Source organism: Ursus arctos, unplaced genomic scaffold (genome assembly GCF_023065955.2).
Source record: "Ursus arctos isolate Adak ecotype North America unplaced genomic scaffold, UrsArc2.0 scaffold_15, whole genome shotgun sequence".
Taxonomy (NCBI): Eukaryota; Metazoa; Chordata; class Mammalia; order Carnivora; family Ursidae; genus Ursus; species Ursus arctos.
This window is the reverse complement of record NW_026622819.1, coordinates 8,163,809-8,179,564: the sequence shown is the minus strand read 5'-3', so window position 1 is coordinate 8,179,564 and position 15,756 is coordinate 8,163,809. Positions and strand designations below refer to the sequence as shown.

At 41.5% G+C, this 15,756-nt stretch overlaps 1 protein-coding gene across 2 annotated transcripts in view; it reads right to left on the bottom strand.

Annotated features, from left to right (window-relative positions):
• Positions 1–2,206: 2,206 nt before the first annotated feature.
• MARCHF6 (membrane associated ring-CH-type finger 6) overlaps positions 2,207–15,756 on the bottom strand; it is a 75,917-nt gene continuing 62,367 nt past the window's right edge. For both annotated transcript variants that reach the window (XM_026506695.4, XM_048224425.2), the window contains exons 22-26: positions 15,146–15,280; positions 8,961–9,050; positions 6,593–6,725; positions 5,399–5,534; positions 2,207–2,619 (exon numbers count right to left, since the gene is read on the bottom strand). In XM_026506695.4, the coding sequence (XP_026362480.1) occupies positions 2,529–2,619; positions 5,399–5,534; positions 6,593–6,725; positions 8,961–9,050; positions 15,146–15,280 (585 nt within the window). In that variant the 3' untranslated portion in view covers positions 2,207–2,528. The remainder of the gene's footprint in view (positions 2,620–5,398; positions 5,535–6,592; positions 6,726–8,960; positions 9,051–15,145; positions 15,281–15,756) is intronic.

Here is a 15,756-nt window from a genome sequence, read left to right as displayed (position 1 = left end):
TGAGGTACAACTGCACACTTCATACTATGACCATTTGAAAACTGGTCATGCGAAACTAACTCCCAAATGTTGATTTGTCTTCAATTTATAAACAGTTAAAAATAAAGCAAAAGGGTCTTTCCTAATTAACTTACTTGAAGACTGTTTCAGCCCAATGTAAAATGAAGCAAAACTATGTTATTATAGGAAAAAAAGAGAAATCTACAGGAAGAAGGGCAGCAATACTAGTACTTTCTGAACTGGACGTTTCAAATGCTTATAAGACTATCGGTTAATACTAAAATCCTGATGCGACCCATGTAAATATTATGCCAGCAAATGCTTTCCTTACGGAAGTATTCATCTGATCGAAAAGAGGACAAAGCACAACTGAAAACCAAGAGGAAATCCTTAAGTACAACAAGATAAAGTTATCGCCAGTGAAATGGAGGGCAACTTTCGGCCATTCATACACATTCATATATATGTTCGGTTTGTTTTTTTGTTTTGTTTTTTTATAAAATATCTGATAAGATTCATTTAAAATTCTGTAGAATAACAATTTTTAATCTTTTATGGTATCTGCCTAGATCTCTTCCTGGTAAAACAGATAAAGGTGTTCCAATGACTTTATATCAAGATCTACAAATTCTCTGAAAAATTAAAAAAGAAATTTAAATTAATATAATCAAGTTATATGCCCAATCGATAATATTTTTCTCCCAAAGAGAACAATTTATATAGACATACACCACGACAAGTGGCATTACATTTTAAAATGCTCCTAATTTTTTAAAGTAGGACTAAATTTCTAAGTAAAGGTAGGGCTAGCAAAGACTTTATTTCAAATACAAGAGAAAGGACTGCTACAAAGTGCCAAAAAGTGTAACACTGAACCCTATGTCAAGCTTTTTTTTTTTTTTTTTTTTTTTTGATACTGAGGTTTTAAGTATATTTTTAAAGTAAAGTAATCACCACTTCAGGAAAAATTGTTGAAATATAAAACAACCAGAACATGTTTGCTTTTTTGGTAGCTTATGTTTGGCTGACTTTAATATTTAAAAAATCTTCAGATTAGAGTCTACAGATTTTAATACTATATGGAAACTCTTTTAAGAGTTCTTGAAGACCTATGCTGTCCATTTTCTCTGAGAACTTCTAGGTTATCATTCAAAAGCAAACACCACCCTTAAAATATACCATTACCATTAAATACTTGGATTGTGTGCCCATGTTCTATTTGTCTAAACTTCTTACTCGAAGCTTTGGTTAGAAGGGGAAACCAGATTTATAAGTGTTCAGTTTTCTGAGATTTTACAGCACATTTCCAATTAAATACATTCTTCACTCCTATGTTAAAAGGCCAGCTCAAGCCAGCTTCCTTCTGGACAAGTAAAATCAAGTTGGTTTTATTTGTAGTTCTGTTCTGTAAACAAAAAGCTCTGGAAACTTTGGGATTTACTTATGGAAATCTAGGAAGAATGTACTCCCTAATCCTCACCCAATGGTGCACTAACCAGCAGGACCAGGTGTTCTCACCAGTCTTCTCTAACGGTTTAAGACCACAAACCACATCTACATTTAAGAAACATCTCCATGTGTTCTAATTCCAGTATGACGCATTGTTGGTGATGTTATTTTATAAGACTTGTGATCCTGCAAGACTTTTGGCCACTGCTGCCAAAAAGGAAAAGAAGACAGCTGTGTATGGAAAAGGCGGGGGCGGGGGGACTAAAGGGAACTAATGAAAATGTTCTTGTGGAACATTTGTGGTTTTCTCTAATATAGACATGCCCCTAACAAGCACAAAAACCCAACCCCTAATGCTGATCGCTAGGAATATTAAATTATCAAAATTAAAAATAATTTCCTCACCTAGCACAAGATACTATACAATATTATAAACACAGACACATGAAAAAAAATCAGGCAGTAGAAAATGTACAACAGCTTTGGTGTTATACAAAATAACTTCCAAAAACGACTGACAGTGAAGCACAGAGTTCATGTTCTCTTACCACAGACACTCCACTGCTGATTTCTACTTGTTTCCTTTCAAGTTCTTGGTAAGGTCTGAACAGCCAAGAAAGACAGAATGTACAGTCTACTTAATAAGAACTGCTAGGAACACCACGATACTGCGCTCCAAAAGACGTCATTAAAAAGTCTTGCCTCTGCACTATGGCTCTGTGGCACGTTTCCTGTCAAGATCACAGCAGGTCCAAAATAAAGTGACAACTAGATTTAATAAATTAATATACATTTTGCTTAAAGATGTACAATGCACATTCTGTTTAATCCAAGGTTTTAGGGTATCCAGGAACTTCTATTTACACATGTACAGATCTCAGACAGCTATGATGTCGGAAGATGCAGGAAGGGCAGCAGGGCCTTGCACTGCTGCTCTCTGAATGCTGAGAACACAAGTCAAATACAGTTAACTTAAAAACAATGCTGAGAGATCACTGGGAAAAATCTCCAAAGAGAGAAGTCCACAAAAAAGGACACGTAAAGGCAAGGGGAAGGTCAAGGTAGTTGAGACAACCACTTTATTCTTGGGACGACTGTGGAGGTGGCGGAGATGTGCCTTGTTTGCCAGATTTCCGTTCATAATTCACGAGGCGTTGGCCCACAAGGTATCTAGGTTGTAAAAACAGGGTGGTTACTCTCTTATATGATCTTATATATTTAAACATTCTTCCTAAGAGCAGCCAGTGATAGTTTTTAAATGCAAATCAGATCATTCCCACTTAAAACCCTTCAATGGTTAGACAGGTAGAAGGGGACTCCAGAATGAACACCTGGCAAAAGGCACACAAGCAGGCACCTCACAGTGAGGTGCAGGCCGGTGGAAAACAGAACAGCAAACGTCGGAAGGTCTCAGATGCTGGGCAATGGAGCACATGCTCTGGTCCATACGTTAGGGGTTCTCATAAACTCACACACACTTGGAGGTAAGGCACATAAGCTTATTCAGGGGATTTATCTGTTACAGATGTTTTATAAAACAGCTCAGTGAACAGATCTGAAGAAACAGACTAGAAATATGACCTTCAGACAGAAAGCTAGGTAGGGAGCCAAGCAGACTGGAAAAGCTCTAGCTCTAAAGAAAAGTAGAAATCAAAGGGCAAAGTTTTCAGTAAGTTCAAAGGAGAGATGGCAGAGACGTGAGTGTATGCAAGGGACAGAAGGCAGGAGGTTGTGGCCCAAGAACAGAGCTTTATATGCTGTGATGAGAGGGAGGATAGGGCAAAGGGCACAGGGCTGCAGACTAGAGACAGAAGTGACCATGGCTGGAACGACAGACAATACACCCCCAGGACGACAGCAGCAGCTGTGGGGAAGCAGTGGTGTGCCTCACTCAGTGAGGTGATGGCCTGCAAGCTGACCCTCAGAGAACACTGGGTGACCAAGCTGACGATGGCAACAAGCTCCAGGAGGCCGGAGTGACACTGGAGTCAGCACTGCACACTCAGGAGTGCCCTGTAAGTCCTTAGCCACCGGTGCAAGTGTGGGAGAATGAAGCCAGCCCGTGACAGGGTGGCCCGGGAGCTGGGTCTTTAAGACCCAGTTGACTCATGAGTAAAGTAAAAACAACAGTACCATGTCCCATGATCATGGTAAGAAACAGAAAGCATACAAAGGCCATGGCAACAAAGGCCAGGCTTGTGCTAAAGACTCAGGGCAGTAACTTTCACTCTTCACCATTTGTTTTTCTATCTTGATTTCACCTACCACTTTTCTGCCAACAAATACTAGCCTAATGAGATATTTTGGCAGTTCATGCCGAGTAGCTTAACATGTCACTTTTTAAAACATTTCACTAATCCTACTGCTTCTTCATCCATGATCCCACTATTTAATACTTTGTCTTACCAATTCTCCAAAAGTTAATTACTCCTTTCCACACTGTTCCCCAACCAACCAGTGGATTTTTAAACTGTGAGGATTTTATACATGTTTTAAACAATGACAACTGAATAGACTCTAACATAATACACATAGTTCTACCTGACAAACACGTCTTCACAAAACATACCATGTCATGTCAAGAATGGGGTTAGCATTACGGCAATGAAAAAGCAATAAAAAGCAATAGTAACTCAGTGGCAGAAAAAGGAGACTCTGAACCCATTCCCACTTTCCCTAATGCCCCAGCACCCTCCCGTGCCGCAGCCGGCCCCACGCGCACCCCACGCTCAAACACTGCTGGAGATCAGGGAAACAATAGCACCCAAGATACGGCCTCCAGAGAGCCTGCACTTCAACAGTTTTCTCCACGAAGGAACACATGAGGAGAGAGAAAAGAGTGCACTGGGCTGCAGAAAATAACAAATAAGAAAGGCTGGGAGAGGGGTGGGAAAGGATACTGGGGCAGCCGAGCAGGGCGGGGGACGTGCGCCGAAGAAGAAAGCAGCAGAAGCCGAGGCCGTGTCGTTTGCCTTCTGCCTGCAGAAGGTACTCGGCGGCCTAAACAAGTGCGGTGACACAAACTGACACTCATCACTGAAATCCCCCCTCTGCTCTTCCATGGTGGACGGAATTTTATACTCTGACTGCCTAAGTGTACTTGTATTTTTACTGCCAGTAAATGCTCTGGAGAAGCCTTAAACACCCTCAATTTCATTCTTAAAAATATTACTCTTAAGAATCCTCAGAGCAAATAAGGTGACCATATAATCCTCTGTCTAAACTGGGACACTCACAAATAAACAGGGATGTTGTTAACAATGACACAAGACGGCACGTGGACGCTGGGACTTTCCAGGCAAACCCAGATGGGGAGTTATAAACTCCCTGTCCCTGCTGGACACCATGAGAGCAGAAGAGGACTCAGCTTTCTGTCAGAAAATGGAAGGTCAGAGGGCAGTTATCCAGCCCAGGAAGGTGTTTCCCTTGGCCACTGTTAGTCTCTCACTGAGGTCAGGTCACAGAGTGTCCCCCAAACAGAGGCCCTACAATACTTCTGTAGGGGCCTCACAGCCTCCCTCCGCAATGGTCAGAGTGACCCAGTGGCCCCCAGCTGCAGGCAGGGCTGAGGCAGGCTAAGTCCTCATACAGGCTTCTTATTTTTATACAAAACTATTTAATATACTGTCAGAACAAAACATTTGGCAACAGACTAAAAACTAAAAACTATTTGGAACAGGCATTAAAAAGTCTTCCTCTCCCTCCTAATATCTCCCAGTACTTTCATCTAGATAAATGACAACTCTGTATTCCCAGTTGCTTGGCCCAACTGAGTCCTTGATAATGCTCTCTTTCATATCCTACACCCAATCTGTTAGCAGATCCTGTTAATTCTACCTCAAAAAATATCCAGAATCTGAGCACTTTTCCCAACTATGATTTATCACATTAGAAACAAAAATTAATAAACAAGACCTCTTAAGCTAGATGAATGGAAGTATAGACTTACTTGTCATTTTTAATGTGCTCATAAAGGCGCTTGAACTGGCGGACCTGGAAGGACAAGATCCCCATCAATACCACAACCATCAGCAAAAATGGATAAATTCGCCGATGGACCAAGTTTTGCATTTCCGCAGTAACACCTGTAAAACCAAAAAAGAAAAACTCTAAGTGTATGTGGAAGGACAGTGAAATGAAAATATGTTCTTCCCCTAGGAAGAAGGGACTGGTGGTGCTTAATTAAAACTGAAACTCGTGTGTGAGATGGAGTGAGGCCTGGAGTGAGGCCAGAATGCAGCAGTCACAGCGAGAGAAGCCTCGTGAACCATGTTGAGGAGCGGGACTGTGCTTTCAAGGCCACGCAGGAACCAACAAGAGGATGTTCACTAAAGAGGAACAATGAGACTCATTCATAAGAAAGGTCACTGTGGAAAGTGAATTAATGGTGGTGGCTTCAAATCAGGGAAACCAAATAGGGGGCCACTGCGGTTAAGGTGAGAGCCCAGGGGAGAGGTGAGGATTAGAGAATGAGTTTCGGAGGCTGGGTCAGTGGGACTTGGGGACCATTTGAGTAGGGAAGGCAGAGACTCAGATGACACAGATGACCTAAAAGGTTTCTGACTCATGCAGCCTGTTGGATGATAACACTAGCCACTGAGAGAGGGAAATGAGAAGACGACGACTTGGGAGGGGAAAACATTGTGTGTATCATTCTGAACATACTGGGTTTAAGGTCCTGTGAGGACTCTTCAGCACACAATTGATAAGATAATATCTAGCTGTTGAAGTATTACTAAATACCATCCATCCCCTCTTTGTTCTTCCTTTTATGGTAAAGAACATTTTGATGATTAAATATAAAAACATTTTCCCTTGATTTTACAAGTATGGGATCATAGCACTTCTAGTCAGGAGAAGACAATCTGAAGGAAATCTGTTCCTATTTTGGGGACAGTGTAAATGTTAATACTTTCTCACCTGCCTAGAGAAAAAAACTATACCAAAGAGCTTTATGATTCTCCAAATCTTGCCCTAAGTTGTCAAGTCTACGAAAAACAGTCTTCTGAAATCACTGTTTTAGCTAGATTTATCTTTACAAATTAATCATATGGAGCCAGAAAGCCTATGATACTGGAAGTGACAATAACATAGCGATGTTCATAAAGACGCTCTCTCCAGCTCCCCCGCCAGCATTACCCACCTAGTAAAGGAACGACGCCGGACGCTATGACGTAAGGTACGCACAGGGAAAGCAAGAGCACAGAGATCACTGGCGCTGCCAGTTTACGAATGATATAGTGAAGGTCAATGTTCCGGATGCCATTTGCATAAACCTGAAACATGAGGGAGAAAATTAGAACAAGAATACAGGACAAATTCCTCCAATTAACAGAGCAATCTCTACTGAATCCAGGACACAAGGAGTTGAATCTATTGGGTTACTTTTCCCAAAGTCAAGACAAATTTTGAAGACAAACATAAGTATGGTGCTCACAAGTTTTTACAGAAATGCATTTACTTCCTTACATTTTGTAGTTAACTCTGCTAAGGGATGAAACAGACGCCAGTCTAGAATCATAAGGGCACTAGCCCTACAGCATGCAATGCCAGACACATCCAATAATGTTCGATGAAGGCCACATAACCTGAAACCGCACACACGTCTTGTGTACGAGTGATCTGTACTATTACTCAAGACTGCATTCACTTTATCTGAATATAAGAAAACCTTATCAACAGGAAACATGTTTCTGAAAAGCCTGTATAAATGAAATTCTGACAAATCGAAGATAATTTATATAAAAATTTAATATGAAAGAATTCTATAATTTTTTTATTTCAAGAATTTCTACAACATTTTTATAATCTTACCCAGAAAGTTCTAATGAATAGCACTTCAGAGGAAAGAATGAATGGAAGCGGGAAAACTTTGGGAATAACGGAAAATAAAGATGGTGTGCAGAGGGGGACAAAACTAAAGATCACTGTTCCTGTTCTCTCCCCAGCACTTGAACTTGTCCTGGACACAGTCAGAGTACCGTGCCACTCAACGCACTCCCTCAGGAATGGGCCAGAGCATTCAGATGTGCATGGCAACCCGCTTAACCCTCCAAAGGCATGCTTACAATCCAAAGAAACCTATTTAACCCAAATGCATTTAAATCAATGCAACAAGGCATCCCAGTGTTTTTCAACCCTTTTACTCAAACCTACACATATGTAGGAGAAAAAAAGGCATCAGAGAGCAAAATATTACAAAGATCAACAATGTTTCACAGCCTCCAACTGTGATTAAGCCCATATTCTTCACACTCCTTTGCAAGGGCCAAAGTCTCACCTGGAGACTCCAAAGTGGAGAGATGCATGTGAACAAACAGCAACTCCCGGCTCGTCCTACTCCCAGAAATCTCTGAGTGCAGGAATTTTTTTGACAATTTTCTTATGCATACTGAGCTAATAACTACTGTTTTTATTTCCTATACATCAAAAGGAGGTGTACCTTTACTGCCACAGAACTGTTAACACCTAATTTATTTGGCACTAACCTAAGGATAAGAGGGTTGTCCACAAGTACATTTTCTAGACAAGTAAAACTTAAAGAAGTACTAAAATCTGTTATGTTAGTTATTTTAGATAGAAATCTTCCTAAAATGAATTATCATACTTCCCAGCCTTATTATTGTACAGAAGCACAAACTACTTTTTACAAGGTTATCGACACAATGATCAAGTTATCTGACAGTTCCATAATACAATAATAGACTTAGGTGCCATGCAGCTAGAATACTCCCAAACACCTCTGCTTTTTTTTTTTTTTTAATTAAGACATGTGTTTTTATTTTTTATTTTTACTATTTTTTAAGGCTCTGGGATATATTTTTTTTAAGTTTTTATTTTAATTCCAGTTAGTTAATAACATACAATGTTATATTAGTTTCAGGTGTACAGTATCAGCTTTGTTTTTTTTTAAATTTTTTTCTGCCCTTTATTTTAAAAAAGATTTATTTATTTGAGAGGGAGAGGGCATGTGCACGAGCGAGAGGAGCAGAGGAGAGGGAAAGAGAATCTCAAAGCAGACTCTGCACTGAGCGCGGAGATGGACACAGCGTTGGATCTCACAACGTCCTGAGATCACGACCTGAGACAAAACCAAGAGCTGGACGCTCAACCGACTGTGCCACCCAGGGGCCCCTGCCCTTTATTTGTCTCGAACAACAACCTCTTTACTCTACTACAGATTTAGAAAACTGAATACCAAGCCTACGTCCGAACTCCTGCCCCAGGAAAAAAACACATGTGCTAATTTTTGCCTTTACTTTAGACAGGGTTTTAGGGACTTTGAGCCACTGGTTAATTCAGATAAGGGAAGTTTTAAAAGAGTGGTTGGTGAAAATTCATGGCGATAAAATAGAGAACAGTCTTCTTTAAAAAAAAAAAAAAGTTATATATACTTATTGGAGAAAATGTGTAGAAAACTCAGAAAGGTGGAAAAATGAAACGGAAGAGCCTCAGCGGCCAAGCACCACCTCTGCCACTCCCAGGCTCTCCTGAAAGCTGACTCTGCTCACCTGCTCAATTACTGTTTTCAACCACCACTGAGGACCCATCAGTGTTATAGCTGCAATGATTTTGGCGTGCAGGACTCCAAGTGCCCAGTCCTAGGGAAATAAAACCATTTAAGATTTATTTACTTATTTGAGAGAGAGAGAGAGAGAGAGAGCAGGGGGAGGGGCGGAGGCAGAGAAAGAGACAAAGTAGACTCCCCACTGAGCAGGGAGCCTGATACTACGATACTACTGGGGTCTGATCCCAGGACCATGAGATCCTGACCGGAGCTGAAATCAAGAGTCGAGAGCACTTAACTGACACAGCTACCCAGGCACCCGGGGAAATAAAAACCATTTAACAGATTTTCGTTTTCAGCAATAAACCCAGCAGAGAGGCTATACAATTTTCCTGCATATTTCATTTCAAAACATAAGTTCTGCAGGATTAGTAACAATTTTACGGAAGACTAACATACACTAGAAAATCCAGGGAAATTGCCGCCCTCCTTCCGCCCCCGTCACCAGAGCTCAATTTCAATGTTTCTAACAAAACAAATTCTAGTATCTCTCAAAAACCTATGTTACTTTTCCAAGAGAATTAGGAAATGTGTCAACATTAATGGAAATCTCAATAGGCAAATATATAAAACAGGGACGTGATTTTATTTCATCAAACCATCTTAGGCTGCCGTGTTGGTTTTAGCCAAGTTAATTAGTCAAAATAAGCCTGTGGAGCCATGTTTGGCCTAAAGAAACTATCCCAAAGGCTCACAGAGAGCTTCTAGCTCTAGTACTGCTGAACTGTTATTAAAACCTCCATGGCCACACCATGCTCTCCACTGTGCCTCTGGCCTGCCCATACCAGCACTCTACCAGGCAGCCAGAGTAATCACCACTGCCACCCCCCCACCACCACATGACATGTTAAAGCACAAATCAGACCACCTGAGGTCAATTCCCTGCTTACAACCCCAAAGTCCTCAACATAGCACACAAAGTCCTTCATAGCCTGGTGTCTTTTTTTTTTTTTTTAATGTATTTTTAAATTTTACTTATTTTTGTAAAGATTTTATTTATTTGACAGAGAGAGAGAGAGAGCCACAAGTATGGGAAGTAGCAGGCAGAGGGAGAGGGAGAAGCAGGCTCCCTGCTGAGCAGGGAGCCCAATACGGGGTTCAATCCCAGGACCCTGGGATCATGACCTGAGCAGCTGCTTAACAACTGAGACACCAGGCACCCCTTAATGTATTTTTTTAAAAGGTAACATGTAACACTTAGATCCATTCTTACATAAAACCAAAACCTTTTGTAGAGAAGGCTGGAGTCCTCACCAGCCCAAATCCTGATTCCTCCCCACCAATGACCACTGCTAACACTGGTATGTACCCTCCACATTTTTTCCCCTATGCATTTATCTATATCTACACATATACATCCCATAGAAAAGATGTGGTATCATTTTTATATGGATTTTGCTCATACGGTTTTCCTCTTTTTTGTCCACCATCTTGAGGCTAATGTTCTGATTCACTGATTAGGCTGGTCAGTATTGTGAGCATCTTCTTCAAATGGGGTCAAAGGTTGATGCACGCTCTGAATTCTTGCACATCCTAAAAATGGCTCTTCACTCTGACAGACGAATGGCTAATGACATTTTGCCTGGGTATAGGAAGCTTGGTTTTTGTCCCTTTTCTCTCAGCAGTCTGTGGATGCTCTTCTGCTATATGGCTTGGGGTGCTACAGAAAGTCCATTACCAGTACGATTTTCTTTTTTGAAGTTTGATTTCTCTTTACTTTTAGAATTCAGAAATCTTACCAAGATATGCTCAAATATGTGTTTTTCTTACCAGTCTCATCTCAATGTCCACTTCACCAAATCTGATGAGCCCTTTAACCTACAGAATCAGGACTTTCTTCAGTTAATTTTTTCTATTTCATTCCATGCTGCCTCATTTCTGCACTCTGGAGCTCTTACTAGGGGATGCTAAATCCCCTGGATATATTCTCCAAGGCCCTTACCTTTCTCTTCAACTTCCTACTCATTCAGTTTTGCTCTGGGCTTGGCAGTGGTCTTCCAGGAGCCCAATCTGAACTTCAATGGTGACTACCCACATTTTTTTATTAAAGATTTGATTTGATCGATCGATCTATCTATCTATCTATCTATCTATCTGACGGGGGGGGGGGGGGACACAAGCAGGGGGAGTGGGAGAGGAAGAAGCAGGCTCCCAGCAGAGCAGGGAGCCTGATGCAGGGCTCGATCCCAGGACCCTGGGATCACGCCCTGGCCGAAGGCAGACGCTTAACGACTGAGCCACCCAGGCACCCCCTACCCACGTCTTTAATTCATCTACTGAATGTCTGAGATCCACACTATACAGCATCACAGTTTCACCTTGTTTTATTGCCATTGTGTGTGTGTGTACACACATACTCCCCTTGATCTGCACTGTATGCTCATGGCTCGGTGAGCAGTTCCACGTCACAGGGCATGTGTTCTGATTGCTCTGCCTGACCTTTCTTTCTGTTGCTGCTGTGCACCCTCTTAGATAAACCACTTGGTATTTTTCTCTGCAGGTCTGATGAGGCTCAGGTCAGACTAAGTATAACCTAAAGGGCTGCAAAAGGACCTTTTAGCCCTTTAGACCTTTGGGAGAGCACATGCCAGTCCCCTACTGAGAACATGGTGAAAGCCTCCCTGCCGCTTCTGTCCTGTCCCAGGATCCCCGGCAGGGAAGATTCGACCCACAAATTCAGCTTTCTCTTGGCCTTTGGGAGTCTAGAAGGCACCCAGGTGAGGTTCATGTTCACCTGAGGAAGTCCACAGACTGCTCAGGTTCAAGCTCTTTCAAGATCCACTGATATATCCAGTCCTTTCCCACAGGACAGAACACACAACACTAGTTTCTCTGCTAGAATTCCAAAAGTCAAGTCTCCCATAAATCTATAGCTGCTTGACACAGGGATGGCAAGTAGCTTAAAGTCAGGGATGAAGACAAAGCAAACAGTTCTTTCAAATGTTAGAGTTTTATCCAGAATTTTAAGGATACCATGCTTCATATATCCATCTACGACTTGTATTTTTTTCCTACTTAAAAACATGTCTGAGAGCTATCTATAGCAAAACATACAGCTCTACTTCACTCTTTTTAACTGCTGCACTAAGTGCCAAAGTAAAAATATATCACATTTCTTTAGTCATTTCTGCTGATGGACATCTGGGTTGCTTATAATTTTGACATTATAAAAAATGACAGAGTGGAAACAGCCTTGGTTGCGCTTCCTGCACACATGTAAATGTTTCTTTGCAGCAGATCTGGAAAAGTGAAACTGCTAGGTCATAATATATAAATATTCTTAAAACTGGATAGTTTCCAGTTACTCTGCAAAATGACAATGTTGGGTACTGTCAAGACCACCAAGGACACACATGTAACTGTGCAAGCTGCATTTACTACTCACTGCACTGAGGAAGAACACAGTATGGGGAAGTTGGGGTGCTCAGTAAGAATGTTAGAAAAGCTCATTATAGTATTTCAGTTTGTTTGAAGCGATATGAGAGAATTTAAGGAAGCAGGGCCTTGTTCTATGTCAAATCCTTTAGAAAGCGAGGTAATCTATATTGGGTATCTTACTGAATCTTATCCAGAAGCAGGGACTGACTGAGGCTAAAACTGTAGTTGGTAATGAAGCAGCAGCCAGCGATGTCAGCTGGGAATGGGGGGTTGTTTTCTCACTTTTGTGATCTGACAATGCTCATGTTTTGCCTGTGCTGAGACATGATTATGATAGGGACTTGCTTTTGTCTGGCTCCATCACGGTCACAGAGTGGTCTCGTGTGATGCTGATGTTCTGTGCAATTATTTCTGCCAGACAGGAGAACACCAAGGCCTACCTGATGATGCCAGGCCAGCTCCTGGACACCAGGGGCTACCTGCTCTTTTTCAGTGCTGCACACTGCATAACATCAAGATGCAAACACTTCCTATTTGCTGCACTGGCAGTGATCACTGGCTTAAGGCAGCATCTGTCCTACTTCCATAGTAAAGTTGTGTGTTTTCCTTTGGGATATCAAGTGATCTGTAAGAAGACATTCTGCCACCATTCAAATAACTACTTCTGCATTGCAGTGCTGTTGAAACATGCCTACAAACTTTTCTCCCATCAAGTGGCTAGAGTCTATAGCCCCTTCCCTTGAATCTGGGCCAACCGTTGTGCCTTGCTTGTATCCAACAGAATGTAGTGAAAAGCAATACTGTGGGAATTCTGAAATGAGGTCATAAAAGGTGGCCCAGCTCCTACCTTGTTTGCTGGGACACTCATTTCTCTCAAGTGCAGTATAAGAAGAAGCCCAGCTCCCTTGATGCAACCAAGCTGTGAGGAAGCCCAGGTACATCCAGGAGCTTCACCTGACTGCCCAACTGGAGTGAAACCAACAACCAATGTCATCCCTCACAGGTGAGTGATGACGCTTCCAAAGGATTCCTGCCACAGCTCCCAAATCACACTTGGCTACTGAGTCTTCCCAGCTGAGGCCCCATCTAACATGCAGCAGAGACAAATCAATATGGCCTGTTTTAATTTCTAGCCCGCAGAATCTCTGGACACAATAAATGATTGTTTTAAGCCACACAGTTGTGACATAACTTGCTAGGCAGCAATAGTAACTGAAGACCCATCGGCTTTCACCTGATGGGTTCCGTATCCACTGACAATCCTTGCTGGAATCATTTATTTTGTTAACTATTGCAAAATAGTGATTTTCTAAATCTGTTAATGCCTCTACCTTTGTTAGCTGGCATTATTATGTAAGAAATAGCTTTCCTTCAATCCCTGATACTACCCGACTATACTGCAACACAGCTCTTACACAAAGACATCACATGTGCTTAATTATTTCCCTTTATTTCTCACTTTCCTCTCCGAGTCTGATCCAGAGCACACTGGATTTGAGGTAGTTCCATACGTATGTCTCACTGTGTGGTCTGCCCCCTCCCTCCTTCTGGACTATCGTCTTCCTTCCTTTCTTTCTTTTTTTTTTTTAAGATTTTATTTATTTATTTGACAGAGATAGAGACAGCCAGCGAGGGAGGGAACACAAGCAGGGGGAGTGGAAGAGGAAGAAGCAGGCTCATAGCAGAGGAGCCTGATGTGGGGCTCGATCCCATAACGCCGGGATCACTCCCTGAGCCGAAGGCAGCCGCTTAACCGCTGTGCCACCCAGGCGCCCCTCGTCTTCCTTTCTTACCCACTCCTCTGTACTCTACTAGGTTGGCCTAGACAATGTCTCCTACAGAAAACCAAATCCCAACTCCCAAAACCAGAATAAATACTCTCCCACATGATGCCGCAGCAACCTGTGCTTGCCCCAGTCACAGAGCAGTCCATCTGTTACCTGTCTGGCTGGCCCACCAGCCTGTAAGGTGCACAAGAAGTTCCTGCACTGGCCTCATTTCCATCTGAGTTATACAATACAGGGTTTTAGCACACATTAGAGCACTAACATAATATGTGCTGTTAAATGAAGTTTGTGGAGGCTCATCTGGAAAGGAGAAGGGAAATACAGCCCACATAATTTTCATTTCCAGTAAATCCACCATCATATACAAGAGGAAACAGAAACAAGGCTGAAAAGCCTCTGAATGACTGAAGTCAGTGCCTAGCTCTTTCCCCTAGGATCTCTTAAGAACTTGAAGTCTATGATGCTAATACCAGGCTCTAAATACTATAGAAAAGTAGTATTTTTCTTCCCAACCAGCTTTAAGATCTTTGTTGTGACCTATAAGGTTCCGTCAGAATGCTCTTTTTAATAAGCCTGTGACTTTGTGGGAAAACATGCTGTAATTATTTAAAAAAATGTAAGTTACTGCTTAAAGTCTCAAACCAGAAGAAGATATCTCACCTTAACTAAAAAGTGGAAAGATCAATGCATGTTAATTTGTATCTCTAAATATCAGGTGAAGCCTAAATGAAGAGTGACATTTTAACCTATAAAGAACTTTTAAAGGAATTATATGACCTGCATATTTTGAAGGTAATGGATTAAAGTGTATTATTTAATCGATTTTATAAGGGTTCCTACAATAGAAAAAGTTAAGGAGTCTTTCTAAACAAACTGCCTATAATCACTCAAAAAAAAAAAAAAAATCAAGGATTTTTCTGATTCCAAGTCCACAAAGAAAAATGAGAAAAAGTCATGCACTTACCTGCCATGGGTAAAAAAGAGGAGTCTGATCCAAGGGAACCCTCAGGGGAGCAACAATAACCAGCTCAAACAGGAGCCCCAGCAGGAGTGGGACAACTCCCGCCAGCAGCACAGCAACTATCAAAGTCTTCATGATCTATTAGGAAACAAGGCCATGTCACCAGTGTCTTTCTGATATTTAGCTAAACTCTCTATTCCATTTGGAAATTTATTTTTCTTCTTTAACCTGATGCTGAACAAATATTACCTCACATACATTTTATGTTACACCATTAAATGAAATATGAATGTGTATATACAAGCTCAAGCTATAACGAAAGCATGAAATTATTATGCATTTTTGTTATAAAATTCTAAAAATTTTATTTTATTACACAAAATAACCAGGCGGCTGTGCTGTTTTTCTCAGTCTCATTCTCAGGAGTAGCCTTTTGTTTGTCTAAAAAAAGCTGATTATCGAAGCTCCTATTCCAATGGCGGCCAACTCACAGGCTGACCTGTGACCCCTGAGGTGGACTGGTATACAAAAAGGGCTCTGCATAACCCCAGTGAAAGTAATTAATCAATCTGATCAAATTGGCTCCCTCCAGAACCCTCTATGGTCCAACAGAA